This window comes from Papaver somniferum, chromosome 1, assembly GCF_003573695.1.
Source record: "Papaver somniferum cultivar HN1 chromosome 1, ASM357369v1, whole genome shotgun sequence".
NCBI lineage: Eukaryota > Viridiplantae > Streptophyta > Magnoliopsida > Ranunculales > Papaveraceae > Papaver > Papaver somniferum.
The window spans coordinates 44548047-44565089 of record NC_039358.1 but is presented as its reverse complement, the minus strand read 5'-3'; the positions used below and the strand labels follow the sequence as shown (position 1 = coordinate 44565089).

Below are 17043 nucleotides of genomic sequence, written 5' to 3'. Positions count from 1 at the left end.
TTAAAACTGTATAATAGTGTTAAACTGAACGTATTCTCATGTCGAGAGAGAGCGAAAACTAAACTAGTTCGTTTCCACTGTTTACATACCACCACCGACCATTTCTATCTCCCTTCAATCTCTGTCTGGCTCTCCCCATCCCTTCTGGTAGATAACTTCGCATACCAAAAAAAATGCCTTGTTAAATCCTTTAAACAGTTCCCAAAATATGATTAACTACTTCCCGGCAAAAATATAAAAAGTTCAAACTAGTCAAATATAATCTTACTAGAATAAAAGAAAATAACAGTCAATAAACTTAAAGGAGTATTAAATTTATGCATTGAAACTAGTAAAAATTATGTTGATATCACCCACATGCGGCTATGCACCAAGAAAATAACAGTCAATAAACTTAAAGGAGTATTAAATAACAGTCAATAAACTTAAAGGAGTATTAAATAATCTGGGGTGGCTCCATGTAATGAGTCTACGCACCAAGATTTGCTGGATAAACACCCACATGCGCCCCTTCCTGTTGTGCCAAGTGATGATATTTTGGTTGATGCGGTAACAGTGGACTCTCGGGCTGTATTGGGTGCTATCGAGAGCTTCCCAAAAGGGACATTATGTGGCCGGGATGGAATTCGTGCACAACATTTGGTGGATGTGATGAGTGGGGCTGCAGCTGTAGTCGCGGATAATTTACTTGCTTCAATCACAGGGTTGTCAATCTTTGGTTGGCTGGAAAATGTCCCGGGAGTTTAGGCGAGTTCATTGCCAGTGCACCCCTAACTTCGTTGCTTAAACCTGGGGGTGGTATTAGGTCAATTGCTGTTGGCACGGTTTGGCGAAGATTGGTCTCTAAAGTGGCTGCTTTCTCTGTTGGAAAAGATATGACTTCGTATTTGGGAGATTATCAATTCGGAGTTGGTGTGCCTTCTGGGGGGAGAGTATTTTACATGCTATAAACTACTTACTGGAGATGAAAGGTCACTCAGATAAAATGTCAATGCTGCTCATTGACTTTTCTAATGCTTTCAACATGGTGAGTAGATCTCAGCTCATCAAGGATGTCCGTCTTCATTGTCCAAGTATTTCTCGCTGGGTAGAATTTTGTTACTCGAGATCTGCTAAACTCTACTATAACCAGTATATTTTGTCTTCTGCACTTGGAGTTCAGCAAGGTGACCCCCTCGGTCCCTTGTTGTTCGCGTTGACACTTCACCCTCTAGTGAAGACTATCGTTTCTCAATGCAAACTCGATTTACACGCTTGGTACCTTGATGATGGTACTATTATTGGTGATACATTGGAGGTAGCCAAGGCCTTGAGCATAATTGAAACTGAAGGTCCAAACAGGGGTTTACATCTGAATGTTAAGAAAACGGAAATCTTTTGGCCTTCTCCTGATCCCAGAGGCACAGCCGATGGTGTCTTTCCCCATGATATTGGTAGACCCTCTAATGGCGTTAAACTCTTGGGTGGTCATGTGAGTTTGGATTTGAACTTTATTAGTGATATGATGTTGAATAGGGTGAATAAGACTGTTCAACTAATGTCTGCAATCAAAAAACTCAAGGACCCTTAGAGTGAGATGTTATTACTTCGTAATTGTACTGGAGTGTCAAGACTATATTTTGCAATGCGAACTACCAATCCTGCAGCCCTGCAGCCAGCCGCTGATCTTTTTGGTGACCATCTTCTTAAGTACTTGAGGCTACTAATCACTGGAGATGGTGCTGGTTTTGTTCCTTTACAACAGAGATTAGCTACCCTGCCTATCAAGGATGGTGGCCTTGGCATCTACACCATGGTTGACACCCGCGCCTACTGCTTTCTTGCTTTTCAGAGTCAAACAGCTTCGGTACGAAAAGCAATTCTTGGCAGCTTATTCTCAACGAACAAAGGTTTTGCTTATCAGTTGGCTCTTCAGAATTTTATCCAGGTTTGTGGATTGCCTCCTTCTTATTGTGTCGATGATGCTGCCCCCCTTCCATGCACTCCCTGGCAGTTACTTATTTTGATGCAGTCAAGAAGAGAATCCCAGACCAATTTTCCATGTCTGCAAGAGATTCCATTTTGTGGCAGTGTAATCGTGTCAAGCATGCACAAGATTGTTTACTGGAGGTTCCCATTAGTGGGCTTAACCAATGCCTTGAATAGACAGTTCAGAGCAGTGCTTTGCTACCGCCTTGGCATCCCATTGTTTGTTGAGAATAGCTTATGCTCAAGTTGTAACAAACCTATGGACATCTTTGGAGACCATGCGCTTCATTGTGCTAAAGATGTTGGGAGTAAGTTCCGACATGACCTTGTTCGTGATGTGGATGTAGACATTTGTTACAAAGCTAATGTGCCTGCACGCAAGGAAGTCTCTCTCGGTATTCTATCAGACGATGACAAGGATTTGAGGCCTGCTGACATTCTTGTTCTCAACTGGGAGAATGGTCGAGATGTTTGTATGGATGTCACAGTGGTCTCGCCCTTTGCTGGTGATGGCATTCGCTCTTTTGCTCCGGGAAAAGCTATATCTAATGCGATCTCTCGCAAACGCACCAAATACCTGGACAAGTGCACTGCACTTGGATATGGCCTGGGAGTGCTAGCTTTTTCCACTTTAGGAGAATTTGGCGAAGATGCTTTGTGTTTTTTTAAGCGCTTAAAGAATTGTCTAGTCTGTAATGACGCTGGTAGTGGTTTTGGTAGTTTCATTTTTCATAGATTAGGTATCGCTATTTAAAGAGGAGTTGGAGCCCAGCTTGTGGCCAGGCTACTAACCAAAACATCTGTATGAGTTTATTACCAAAATAATCTTAAAATAGAAAAATATATCTTTATTCATTCTCTAATGGCAATTGTGTTGGAGCCGAGCTTGTTGCTAGGTTACCAACCAAAAGCTTTGTATAATGATCTTAAAATTAAACTTTCTTAAAATAAAAATAAAATAATAATAATATAATTTTGTTGGTAACACTAAGAGCTTTAATTCTTTTGTTGATACAAATGCATCATTATAATATAAGATCTTAATTAGAGACTTAATTAAAAGTAGAAACATCAAATACAAGAAAAACGTTATGTTTGGTTTCAATATAACCCCGAAACCCGAAATACTACTTGTTAGTATGGGTCAAAGTCAAATACAATTAACTTTCATTAGCGCCTTTATACTCCTATAGCCAAGAGAGAAGAGGAGGAGAAAGAGATATTGAGAGATCGGATATTCACAGTCAGTCAGAAAAACTAAAGTGAAATGAATCCTAAGCAAGTGTCTCACTATAATCAGAGCAGGAAGAGGAAGAAGATGGAATTATCATTATCATCATCAACATCTTCTTCACCATTGCATTTCTTCAAGATAATCCTTAATCATACCATTGAAAATAATTGCCTGGTAAGGTTTTAATTAGTACTAACATTCTTCCTTACAGATCCATTCCTTCCTTCAGCTTTCTTCACCGCAAGCTGCAAACAAACAAAATATTCCTCTGAATCAAATGAACAAAAATAAAGAGAGCTAATAGACGGAGTCCGTTCAATTTGTTTGTTGTTAGATTAATATTTCACATTTCAGTGGTTCAGCTGCAGCCTGCACCATGAGGATTCACTTTGCTAGCATTAAAATAAACCCACATTTAGCTAGTTAGAAATTTTCTTTTTTTTTCTTCTCTTAACTTTTGCTCGTAAAATGAATAAAAGTTGTAATGATTGTTACAGGAAATCCCAAAAGAATTTCTTAAGAAGTTTGGACATGAACTGTCTGACATTGCAACCATCGAGGTTCCTAGTGGTTCAATGTGGGATGTAAGATTGGCGAAAAGACGAGGTGCGATTTCGTTTGAGAAAGGTTGGAAGGAGTTCATGGAGTTTTACTCTATTTCTCTTGGACATTTTTTGGTTTTCAGATATGAGGGGGATTCAAAATTTCATGCTCTTATATTCAACACGACTGCTACTGAGATTGAATATCCAATAGAACATAACTTCCGAAGCAACTATAGTGATAAAGCTCAACTGATTGACATTGATTCTTCTAGTACTCATAGCGACAGTCAAGCTTCTACCGAAAATGAGTCTTCGTCCAGTAGAGACGGTCATGTCAATCGGGAAACTGCACCTGCTGGTAAGTTTTTCAACACTAAACTTAATTGCATATATGGTTTATCTCGGGTTGCTGTTGTTGGAGTACGTGGCTCGATAAACACCACATATGTATAGCTAGGATAGTCCCACATGGAATAAGAGGAAGTACATGTAGTGTATAATAAGCTTGGGCATCTCCTTACATAGCACCGAGGCCTTTCAGATTAAAAACCACACCTGCTGCAACAGGTGGTGGCGTTATTAATTGTTTTTTTTTTTTTTTTGCAAATGCAGTTGATGAACATGGCGTTATTAATTGTTTATTTATTTTTTTGCAAATGCAGTTGATGAACATGCTTTTCCAAAACGACGAAAAGTGTTTGCTGCGACTGTTACTACTAAAAGATCACGTTTTAATACTTCACGGGTAACAGGATCAAATGAAAGAGCACTAAGAGCAGCCGAGGCATTTAGGTCAAAGGAACCATTCTTCAAGGCCATTATGCACTCATCTTGTGTAAAGAGCGGAGGAAATGTGGTAAGCTTTTCAACTTGAGAGCAAACAAGTTTCATGATTATCTTAGTAAAATGCATTTAGGTAGGTTTTACTTGCTGTTCTTAAATTTGTCAAAGGTATTGGACATGGATTTATTGAACAAACTGAAAGGGCCAAAGAAAAATATTTCCTTGTAAACTTATGATTAGTAACCCACCTTATTATCCTTGTCAATGCAGTATGTGCCATCGGATTTTGCAATTCCATATTTGCAACACAAAACTACACGGGCTACTTTAAGGGTTTCGGAAGGGAAATCATGGGATGTTGGGGTAAATTTTACAGAGAAATGTAAGAAAACAACTCTATCTAAAGGCTGGCGTAAGTTTTCTTCAGATAATCATTTGCACATAGGGGACGTATGTGTGTTTGAGCTGGTGGATAGGAAAAAGTTCGAGATGAATGTTCACATTTTCCGAGTCAAAGATAAAGCTCAAGTGGTCGCCATTGATTCTTGTAGTACTGAAAGCGAAAATGAAAGTACTTCTACCGGAAGCGAGTCTTCTTCAAGTAGAGACGGTCAAAGCAATCTGGAAACTGAACCAAGTAAGTCTGACTGACAACATTAAACTAACATTTGTGGAGTATCTTGGCTTGTTTTATTGCTCATTGTTTATTTTGTTCTCAAATGCAGATGATGAGCATGACTTTCCGAAACAAAGGAAAGTGTTCTCCAATACTGTTACTACTAGAAGATCGTGTTTTAATCCTTCACGGATAACACAATCAAAAGAAAGAGGAGCACTTGCAGAAGCTAAGGCGTTTAAGTCTAAGAAGCCGTACTTTAAGGTCACTATGTGTGCCTCATATTTACAACTTGGATTTGTGGTAAGTGTTCCATAATTCGTCTCAGCATAAAATACTTTAAGTTCTTGTGATACTAACCAGGATACAAGTGTTTTTGGCATAGTATTTTGTTTGTCTAAAATCTAAATACAAGACTAGATGTTCTTAAAAATTAAAATACCAATTTTGAGTGAAATGCTCAACACTCGTACAAAGATTGCAAGCATGTACATGGTTTGATAAACTGTATTCCTTGATTTTCTTTTGCATGCAGCATGTACCTGCGGCTTTTGCAACCCAGTATTTGAAACATGCAGTTAAGAAGGTCATTATAAGGGTTTCGGATGGGAGAAGATGGAAAATTCATTGTATTACTAAAGATGGATATAAACGTGCAAAGCTCTCCGAGGGTTGGGCCAAGTTCGTTTCAGATAATCACTTGAGTAAAGGTGACATTTGTGTTTTCAAGTTGGTTAATGAGGAAAGATTCGTGATGAAAGCTTCCATTGTTCGAGTCTCTTAGAATGGGGAATAGAGTGGAACCGCATGTACAGAGAAGGCATATATGAAGCTACTGAAGATACATGGTAGTGTTGCAATATCTGGTGGACTGGTAGTACACAAGTTCAATTTTTTGCTAGATAACTAAATATTAGTATGTACTTTGGTTCAGTATTTTGGTTTGGTTTGTAGTACACACGCTCATTTTGCTGTAAACTTGATTCAGTATTTTGGTTTATATTTCCGTTTTATTATGCTAAGTGCAATGGAATTCTTATGCTAGATTTGGGTCAAGTTTAATACAAATTCATCTCTTAAAAGACCAGATTCTCCAATTCTGAGAAGGATCAGGGTACTGTGACATAACCTCATTGGATACAAGATTGAAGACCTTTAGGTGTGTGATTGAGAGGATGACTCTGTGGACTGGCATATTCATCCTGTTTCCACATCTTGATCGTCTTATCAGCTTCACATGTGACTACTCGTGAACCAGTTTTGTCATAAGAAAGGGCGTATGTTCCAGCTTCACTGTCCAATGAACCAGGCTGCACAATCGTTTGGGATTGCTGAAAGTTATGACCACTCTTCCAGTCACAGAACCACAAGCTTCCTGCAGCCATTACACCATCCTCATCAACAGCCATTGCATTTATGATTGTTTTCTGCTTGGAAAGCATATTGTGCAAAAATTCTCCTCTTGGAAGGCCAAACTTCTTTATGTCATCACCAGATGCAGACGCAAAACTGCCCTCTGATTTCTTGTTCTGAGTGAGTGTAGCCATTTCTCCCATATCGGAGGTCCCAGAACTTAATTGCAGTATCATGGGAACCGTAGACCGAGCAAAATCTGCATTCTCATGTCCGGAGAGAGCACGCCATGGTGCACGCCAGACTGGACGTGGCCGTTCGCTGCTAGGAATTTTTTCAAAATTAGTATTCAGCCCCCTTTATATATTATGAGTCAGTCAATGTAGTTTAAACACAAGTACTTTTCTTCCGTGAAAGAAACCCTATCGTCCAACACATTCTCTTAATTCTTTCAAATCTTCATATATTTGTTAATGGGGACTTCGATTCTTCTTAGATCAGCTCGATCTGCTCTAAAATCTACGGAGTTAGTTACCAGATCTCTGCCTACAGCTGGTGCGACAACATTGATCAGTCAGAGATTGGGGAGCTCGGACAGATTTTTGAGCTCAAATGTTTCTAGTCTGGAACTTGCAAAGCAACGTGAAGCTCTGGAGGTAACTGATGATATTATCAATTCTGAGGCTAAGCTCCACGCTCTGTTTATGAAGTGGATCTCGTATTACGACCACCTCCATTTTGATTTGGAAGACGAAAAAGCTTTTAAGGAGAGGTTTGGTATTAACAGAGAATTCAATTGCAATTAGCGTAAAGGTACAGAAAGGTAAGCCAAAATACTGAATCAAGTTTAGAGCAAAATGAGCAGAAAGTACATAATATTTTAGTTAGCTAGCAAAAAATGGAACTAGCGTACCACCAGTCCACTAGATATTGCAGCACTACCACATGTTCTTCAGTAGCTTCATATATGCCTTTTCCACAGGTAACTATTCCCCATTCTGAGAGACTCGAACGATGGAAGCTTTCAGCTCGAATGTTTCCTCATTAACTAACTTGAAAACACAAATATCACCTTTATTCAAGTGATTGTCTGAAACGAATTTTGCCCAACCCTTGGATAGCTTTGCACGTTTACCGTTATCTCCATTAGTAATACACTGAATTTTCCACGTTCTCCCATCCGAAACCCTTATAGTGACCTTCATAACTGCATGTTTCAAATACTGGGTTGCAAAAGCTGCAGGTACATGCTGCATGCAAAAGAAAATCAAGGAATACAATTTATACAAACCATGTTCATGCTTGCAATCTTTGTGCGAGTGTTAAGCATTCATCACAAAAATTGGTATTTTAAGAACATCTAGTCCTGTGTGTAGATTTTAGACAAACAAATACTACGCCAAAAACACTGGTAACCTGGTTAGTAACACAAGAACCTAAAGTGTTCTATACTGAGATGAATTATGGAACACTTGCCACAAATCCATGTTCTAAATATGAGCGACACATAGTAGCCTTGAAGGACGGCTTCTTAGCTTTAAACGACTTGGCTGATGCAAGTGATTTTTCTTTTGATCTGGCTGTGCGTGGAGCATTCGTCTCCAATTTTTCACCGCTATATGCTTCTTGGGAGGCCCGGAAAATGTGAACATTCATCACAATATTTTTTCCATCAACAGGCTCGAACACACAGACATCCCCTAGTTTCAACTGATTATCTGAAAAAAACATCATCCAACCCTTAGATAGAGTTCTTTTCCGATGATTCTCTGAAAATATTAACTTTGACATCCCAAGATTTCCTCCTATCCGCAACCCTTAGATTGACAAGTGTAGTTCTCCGTTGCAAATGTGGATGCTTAAAACTCGCAGGTACGGTCTGCATTGCAAGGAAATTAAGGTGGGAAGTCATAAATTTACAAGAAGTTAAGCATACATAAATACATTTATCTTAATAGAACAGTGGACATGGGATACTTTGACCTTTCAGTGCCATATCAAAATTACCTTGAACTCAAATTTAAGAAAAATTTACTAAGATAAATCATGAAACATCTATGCCCTCGAGTTGAAAAGCTTACCACAATTCGCTCTTTACAGAAGATGCGTGCATAGTGGCAATGAAGAATGGTTTCTCTGACCTAAATGCCTCAGCTGCTGCACGTGCTCCGCTTTCTTTTGATTGTGTTTCCTGTGATGGATTAGAACACCATTTTCTAGTAGGAGCAGTATTGGAAAACACTAAAAGCCATGCTCATCAGCTGCATTTGAAAATAAAATAAAATAAACAACGAAGCAATACAACAAGCCGAGATACATACATGGTTTAAGTTGTCCCCCTGAGGAGTTTAAGTTTAATGTTGTCGGACTTACTTGGTTCAGTTTCCAGATTGCTTTGACCGTCTCTACTCGATGAAGACTCACTTTGGGTAGAAGTACTTTCATTTTCACTTTCAGTACTACAAGAATCAATGGCGACCACTTGAGCTTTATCTTTGAAGTTGGTTTTGAAGACTCGGAAAATGTAAACATTCATTTCAAAAAATTTCCTATCCACCAGCTCAAATACACAGACGTCCCCCATGTGCAAACGATTATCTGAAGCAAACATACTCCATCCTTTAGATAGAGTTGTTTTCTTACATTTCACTGTAAAAACTACCCCAACATCCCATGATTTCCCGCCCGAAACCCTTAGAGTAACCCGTGTAGTTTTGTGTTGCAAATATGGAATTGCAAAATCCGATGGCACATGCTGCATTGACAAGGATAATAAGGTCGGAAATCATAAATTTACAAGGAAGAAAAGACACTATCTAAAGAACAGCAAGTAAAACTTACCTAAATGCATTTTACTAAGATAATCATGAAACATCTTTGCTCTGAAGTTGAAAAGCTTACCATATTTCCTCCGCTCTTTACACAAGAAGCGTGCATAATGGCCTTGAAGAACGGTTCCTCCGACCTGAATGCCTCGGCTGCCCTTTGTGCTCTTTCTTTTGATTTTGTTATCCGTGAAGTATCAGAACGTGATCTTTTAGTAGTAGCAAACACTTTTCGTTGTTTCGGAAAATCATGTTCATCAACTGTATTGGCAAAGAAAATAAACAATTAATAACGCCATACAGCAACCCGAAATAAACAGTTAATGTTGCCAGGTGCAATTTCCCGATTGACATGACCGTCTCTACTGGACGAAGACTCATTTTCGGTAGAAGCTTGACTGTCGCTATGAGTACTAGAAGAATCAATGTCAATCAGTTGAGCTTTATCACTATAGTTGCTTCGGAAGTTATGTATTATTGGATATTCAATCTCAGTAGCAGTCGTGTTGAATATAAGAACATGAAATTTTGAATCCCCCTCATATCTGAAAACCAAAAAATGTCCAACAGAAATAGAGTAGAACTCCATGAACTCCGTCCAACCTTTCTCAAACGAAATCGCACCTCGTCTTTTCGCCAATCTTACATCCCACATTGAACCACTAGGAACCTCGATGGTTGCAATGTCAGACAGTTCATGTCCAAACTTCTTAAGAAATTCTTTTGGGATTTCCTGTCACATATAGCTTTAATTCAGTTTACGAGCAAAAGTTAAGAGAACTCAAAATTCTAACTAACAAAGTGATTAGGATTCATGGAGCAGCTGAACCACTGAAATGTGAAATATTAATCTAACAACAAACAAATTGCAAGGATCAGAACGGACTCGCTCTCTTTATTTGTGTTCATTTGCTTCAGAGGAATATTTTGTTTTTCTGAAACTTGCGGAGAAGAAAGTTAAAGGAAGAATGTTAGTACTAAAACCTTACCAGTCGTTTATCTAGAATGGTATGATCAAGGATTATCTTGAAGAAATGCAGGAAGAAGACGTTGATGATGATAATTCCATCTTCTTCCTCTTCTTGCTCTGATTACAGTGAGACACTTGCTTAGGACTCATTTCCCATATGGTCTGAGTCTGTGAAAACTATACTAATTGCAAGTAATCTCTCAATATATCTCTTTCTCCTCTCCTCTTCTCTCTCGACTACAGGAGTGGTGTGTGTTTGACTTTGACCCATACTAACAAGTAGTATTTCGGGTTTGGGGGATATATCGAAACCAAACATAACGTTTTTCTTGTATTTGATGTTTCTACTTTTAATTAAGTCTCTAATTAAGATCTTACATTGTAATGATGCATTTGTATCAACAAAAGAATTAACGCTCTTAGTGTTACCAACAAAATTAATTTTTTTTTGTTATCAACATAATTTTTACTAGTTTCAATGCATAAATTTAATACTCCTTTAAGTTTATTGACTGTTATTTTCTTTTATTCTAGTAAGATTATATTTGACTAGTTTGAACTTTTTATATTTTTGCCGGGAAGTAGTTAATCATATTTTGGGAATTGTTTAAAGGATTTAACAAGGCATTTTTTTAATAGCGAAGATATCTACCAGAAGGGATGGGGAGAGCCAGACAGAGAGATTGAAGGGAGATAGAAATGGTCGGTGGTGGTATGTAAACAGTAGAAACGAACTAGTTTAGACTCGGAGAGGGGAAATAGTGTCCTGTGTGTGTGGGGTGGGGGTTCTGGCTTTTGTCTTTCGGATACATATATATGATAATATTAAGCTTCATAAGGCATTGTACCGTTTTTGTTGGAGTAACGGCTAGATTCAGTTTCTGCATGCGATACTGCTTTTGACCATCAGTTAAAAACGCCTTAATTATACGATTTTGGACGTTGGAGCCGACAACCATGAAGAAAATACACGACCCTATCTCTTCCAGTTCTAGACTATCACTGTAGTCAATGAGTCATTCATCCATTTCTCTTTTTTCTTCTTTGATTCATTGATTGGACTTGCTTCTACTGGTTGGCAGTTAGCACAGATCTGAGACCAATGCATCTTTTGGTATAAAAAGCACATTTAATATATGGTGGTAGTACTAGGGACCTAAGTCTGGTGCTAGAAAAGAAGAAAAAAATCCATTACTTTTCACAAGGTGAAAGGATTAGCGAAGAAATTACTTGAAGTAGAGTTTTTAACCAGGTGAATAATTCCCAAAACTGTTGTCCAGTGGTTAAAACTTGATTCAAAACTAACACTGCCCAAACTGGTGCCAAAACTGAAAGTTCTAACACAACCCCGCCGCTATTAGCATAAAATTATCGAAAACATAAATAAAAAACCAATCAAGTTTACGGCAGAACAAGCAGAACTGCACAAAGTAGCTAATACTCCCTCTGTCCCTAATAAGATGACCTAATTGGTTTTAAACTTTGTCCTATAAGTAGATGACATATTTCAATAATCAAAGGATATTTCTAAAAGTACCCTTTTAATTGATTATTTTTTTTATAAAAAATATGTATAATTTGATAGTCATGTTTATATTGGTTGCGTAGGTGTTTTAAAATGATTTTAAACGGTATAAAGTTTATAAAAAATTGTGGTATAATTTAAAAGATAAATCGTTTCTAAATATTACTAATAATTGACCATAAGGGTATAGTTGTAAAATATAGTTAAATATACTCCACTTTCCTCCTTGCCTTAAAATTTATGCAAATTACAACTAGGTCATCTTATTAGGGATGGATGAAGTATTTTGTTAGGCAGCAAAAAATGGACCTCAGTGTACCACCAAATATTGCAACACTATCACGTCTGTTCAGCAGTTTCATATATGACTTCTCCACATGTATGATTCCACGTTATTCTCCATTTTAAGATAAGAGATTCGGAAAATGTAAGCTTTCATCTCGAAGCTTTCTCTGTCAAATAACTCGAAAACACAAATATCACCTTCATTCAAACGATTATCTAGCACGAATTTATCCCAACCATTGAACAATTTCGCACGATGTCGATCAGATTCGTAAAAGGTTACACTGCATTTCCCACGTTTTGCCGCCCGTACTGCTTAATCTGACCTTAATTTCATGCTTCAAATATGGAACCGCGAAAGCTGCAGGTACATTCTGCATGCCAAAGAGCATTCAAATGGTAATTTAAGATCACCTTGTCCTGTGCGCAGATTTTGAATCACCAAATATTACACCAAAAACACTAGTATCTTGAACCAAAAGTGCGACACATAGTAACCTTGAAGAACGGCTTCTTAGACTTAAACGCCTTAGCTGCTGCAAGTGATGTTTCTTTTGATCTGGCTGCCTGTGGAGCATCCCTCTCCAAATTTTCACCACTATATGCTTCTTGGGAGGCCCGGAAAGTGTGAACATTCATCACAATTTTTTTTTCATCAACAAGCCCGAACGCACAGACATCCCCTGGTTTCAATTGATTATCTGAAAAAAACTTCATCCAACCCTTAGATAGAATACTTCTCTGATGTTTCTTCGAAAATATTAACTTGACATCCCAAGACTTCCTACCCACAACCCTTAGATTGACAAATGTAGTTTTCTGGTGAAAACATGGATGCTTAAAAGCCGCAGGTACATTCTGCAGTAAAAAGGAAATTAAGGTGGGCGATCATGAATTTATTACAGGAAGTTAAGCATACATTTCTATAACAGAACAGTAGACATGCAAAACCATGACCTTTCGATTCCATATGTTATTAATTTCTTATTACCAATTCCTTAGGAAAATCTTGACCAAAAGTGTCGAAGATACCTTAAACTCAAACTTAAGGACAATGTACTAAGATAAATCACGAAACATGTATGCTCTCGAGTTAAAAAGATTACCACATGTCCGTTTTTCACACAAGATGCGGGCATAATGGCAATGAAGAACGGCTTCTCAGACTTAAACTCCTTGGCTGCTGCAAGTGCCTTTGATTGTGTTACCGGTGAACTATTTGATCTTCTAGTAGTAATAGTATTTGCAAAAAATATTCTTTGTTTAGGAATATCATGTTCATCAGCTGCATTTGCAAACAGAATAAACAACAATTCAATACAACAAGCCGAGATAGGCCGTACATGTTTAAGTTTGATGTTGAATAACTTACCTGGTTCAGTTTTCAGACTGACATGACCACCTCTACTTGATAAAGACTCTGTTTGGTTAGAAGTTCCATTGCTGCTATCACTAGTACAAGAATCGAGATTCATCACTTGATCTTTATCTTCAAAGTTGTGGATTATTGGATATTCAATCTCAGTAGCAGTCGTATTGAATATAAGAACATGAAATTTTGATTTCCCCTCGTATCTGAAAACCAAAAAATGTCCAACAGAAATAGAGTAGAACTCCATGAACTCCTTCCAACCTTTCTCAAACGAAATCGCACCTCGTCTTTTCGCCAATCTTATATCCCACATTGAACCACTAGGTACCTTGATGGTTGCACAGTCAGACAGTTCATTTCCAAACTTCTTAAGGAATTCTTTTGGGATTTCCTGTCACATTTACAACTTTTATTCAATTTCCGAGCAAAATTTTAGAGAAGAAAAGCAAATTCAAATTTCTAACTAGTAAGAGTATCAAAATGTGGGTTTGTTATCTGTGGATTGTTCTAAGTTTGTTATCTGAAACAAACCATTAGTTATCTTGGATTATCAGGAGAGTATTTTCTAGAGTTAGAAAGTACTATTGTAACAGTCCGTTGAGAAGAAATCTAAAGGAAGGAAGAACGGGGAGAGTGTAATTAGTATTAAAACCTTACCAGACGTTTGTTTTCAATGGTATGATTAAGGATTATCTTGAAGAAATGCAACGGTGAAGAAGATGTTGATGATGATAATTCCATCTTCTTCCTTTTCTTACTCTGATCAAATTGTGACAACATTTGATTAACTACGACTGATTATCCAATGGTTTTAAGGCTGTGAAACACAGAAACTTTTTTCTACGAGCTGTAGAGTCAAGGACTCATCACTCAAGGATGATGGTGCAAAAGGTAAGTTGTTGGAACAGTAAAGCAAAAGGGTTATAATGCTCTTGAATGAAATGAGGTGGTGTTTTGAGGACTGAGAGCATCCACAGCGGGCGATCAAACCCATTTATTTGGTCGAGTAACGAGACACAGTGGTACGGACTAAAGACTAAAATCTGGACCAAAACCCAAATTTCAGACTATATTTGGTCTGGGACCAAGACCAAAACCAAATTTGGTCGAGCGGAGATTAAAAGTTCGTCGGGAGTGGGGCGTAAGTATAAAATGCGCCTGACGAAAGTTTTTGAATTAAAAAAAGAAAAAAAAATGAGGCGGACATTATATGTCCGCTCTTTGAATTTTTTTTTTTTTATTAAAATAGAGAAAATGGGGCGGACATACTAGAGTCCGCCCCTTGAAAAGTTGTTTTCAAAATTTTTTTAAAAAGAATTGGGCGGACATACTTAGTTCGTCCCATGAAAAAAAATTTTATAAAAAAAAGAGGGACGAACATATAGTGTTCGCCTGATGAAAGTTATGTGGGACGGATATTTGAGTTACGCTCGATCAAATTTTAGTCGGGTACCGTTGCTTGTTGCCACGGACTAAACCTAAAATTTGATCTTTTTTTGGTATTTGGTCTTTGGTTTTGATCGCACCATTGCAGTTGCCCTGAGAGCATCCACAGTGGGCGAGTATAACCAAATTTATGGGATGAGATCCTAACACAGTGGGACGGAGTAAAGATCAAATTTGGACCAAAGATCAAATTCCAGACCAAATATGGTCGCGACCAAATCCCAAATTCTAATATAGTCGGGCGTAAATTTAAAGTACGCTTGATGCTGGGCGTAAATTTAACGTACGTTTGTTAACGGGCGTAAACCAAATTTACGTATGTTGGTGGGGCGGAATTTAAATTTACGTTTGTTGCGGGCGTAACATAAATTTACGCCTGATGAGACGGACAAAAGAATTCCGCGCGTTGCCAGGCGGACACCAAAATTCCGCCTCTCTGGGGCGGACACCAAAATTCCGCCCCTCTCAAACGGACTTTTTTTTTACGCCTTATCAGCAAAATTATGAAACATGAAATGAAAATTTTCGAACGTTAGAATGATAATTTTTTCGAACGTTGGCGTTGGAGATTGCGTAGCAGATTTTTGACCGTTGGTAAGATATTTATATCTTTCGAACGTTTGAAATTGAATGTTAATAACGGGTTTATTTTATACCTATATATACCAGATGAATTCCTTTCACATTTTCATATCATTCGTTTGTATTCGGCAAGAAAAAAATAGTATCAGGGAAAGAACCAAATGTTCTATGCAAACGTTTAGTTATACATGGAGGAAAATGGGTGGAACACATTATAGGAAAGAGTTAGCCACAACCATATTGACGCATTAGAGAGGAAATATTTCACCCAGCTGAGATGATCATGGAAACGGACATTAAAATCACGCCTATTTGATCTTTAGTTTTATCATACGTATCTAAATTACGTTTACGTCCCACATAGGCGTAAAAAAAATTTACGCCTCATTAGCAGGCGTACTAGAATGCTTCCGCCCCATTCAGGCGTACTAGAATGCTTCCGCCCCATTCAGGCGTACTAGAATGCTTCCGCCCGTGTGTATGTATACGTGCTAAAGAAACGTGTTATCGCCAGGCGTAATTTTATTTTACGTGCGTTGGCACGGTGAGATGATCATCCGCCTGACAAACGGGCGTAATTTAAAAACCCGTCCCACGTGAAACGTAATTTATATTTACGCCCGTCGTCAGGCGTTAATTTAACCTACGCCTGTCTCAAACGTAATTTAAATCTCCGCCCACAAATCAAACGTAACTGAATTATCCGCCCGTCTTCAAACGTAACTAAATTATCCGCTCGATCAAATTTGGTCTTCATCCCGTAGCGTCACAGTACAGAGTAAACTCAAATTTGGTCCCGTTTTTTGATCTTTGATCTTTGGGTATAGTCGTACTGCAGTTGCTCTGAGGAGAATTGGTCGTACTACTACTATGGAGTGTGGAGCTAGAGAGACTGAAGGGAGAGAGAAATGTTCGGCGGTGGTGTTATTCACACAGTAAAGAACTTTAGACTTAGAGAGAAGGGAAATAGTTTCCCATCAGTATCAAGCTTCGTTTGACGTAACCTGGTGTAACGGCTAATTAATTAATTCAGTTTGCTGCATGCGTGTTTTAACCATCAGTATCAGTAGCGCCTTAATGATACGATTTTTAGGGCTGCACAAAACCGAACCATAACCGAAACCGAAACCGAAAACCGAAATTTTTTAACCGAACCGAACCATAACCATATTCCTGTGGTTCATTTATGGTTGTCAGTTTCAGATAACCGACAGTATCGGTTTCGGTTTAGGTTTTGAAATAAAACCGAACCAATAACCAATTGGTTAACCGATTAATAGTGACCGTAGGATTAAATGATTTTAGGCCGTTGATGGGGATATTTAACCCTAATAAGTAATAACTTACATCGCTCTTCTCTTCTTTCATAGATATCATATTATCAGAAAGCTTTCCCACAGACAGTTCCACTTCCAACTTCACTCGACTCGACTGATTTTTGGCAGTTGTGCTTATGATTTGTAGAGGAAATTGGTTCAGGAAGCTCTTTCTCGTGATTCTTCTGGTGCTGTTCAATCCAACTTCTCTTTGATTACTCCT

At 38.2% G+C, this 17043-nt stretch overlaps 2 protein-coding genes across 2 annotated transcripts; one reads left to right on the top strand and one right to left on the bottom strand.

Moving 5' to 3' along the window:
- Window positions 1-5391: 5391 nt before the first annotated feature.
- LOC113328327 (B3 domain-containing protein REM19-like) lies at window positions 5392-6005 on the top strand. The gene is made up of 2 exons (XM_026575443.1): window positions 5392-5449; window positions 5682-6005. The coding sequence occupies exons 1-2, from the start codon at window positions 5417-5419 to the stop codon at window positions 5928-5930; spliced, it is 282 nt and encodes a 93-aa protein (XP_026431228.1). The 5' UTR covers window positions 5392-5416; the 3' UTR covers window positions 5931-6005.
- A 1480-nt stretch (window positions 6006-7485) lies between these two features.
- Window positions 7486-14256, bottom strand: LOC113298288 (B3 domain-containing protein LOC_Os12g40080-like). The gene is made up of 10 exons (XM_026547020.1): window positions 14134-14256; window positions 13477-13867; window positions 13211-13389; window positions 12603-12962; window positions 12431-12478; window positions 9682-10057; window positions 9401-9585; window positions 8873-9254; window positions 7976-8217; window positions 7486-7749 (listed from the first exon to the last, which is right to left on the bottom strand). The coding sequence occupies exons 1-10, from the start codon at window positions 14254-14256 to the stop codon at window positions 7486-7488; spliced, it is 2550 nt and encodes an 849-aa protein (XP_026402805.1).
- Between the last annotated feature and the right edge of the window lie 2787 nt (window positions 14257-17043).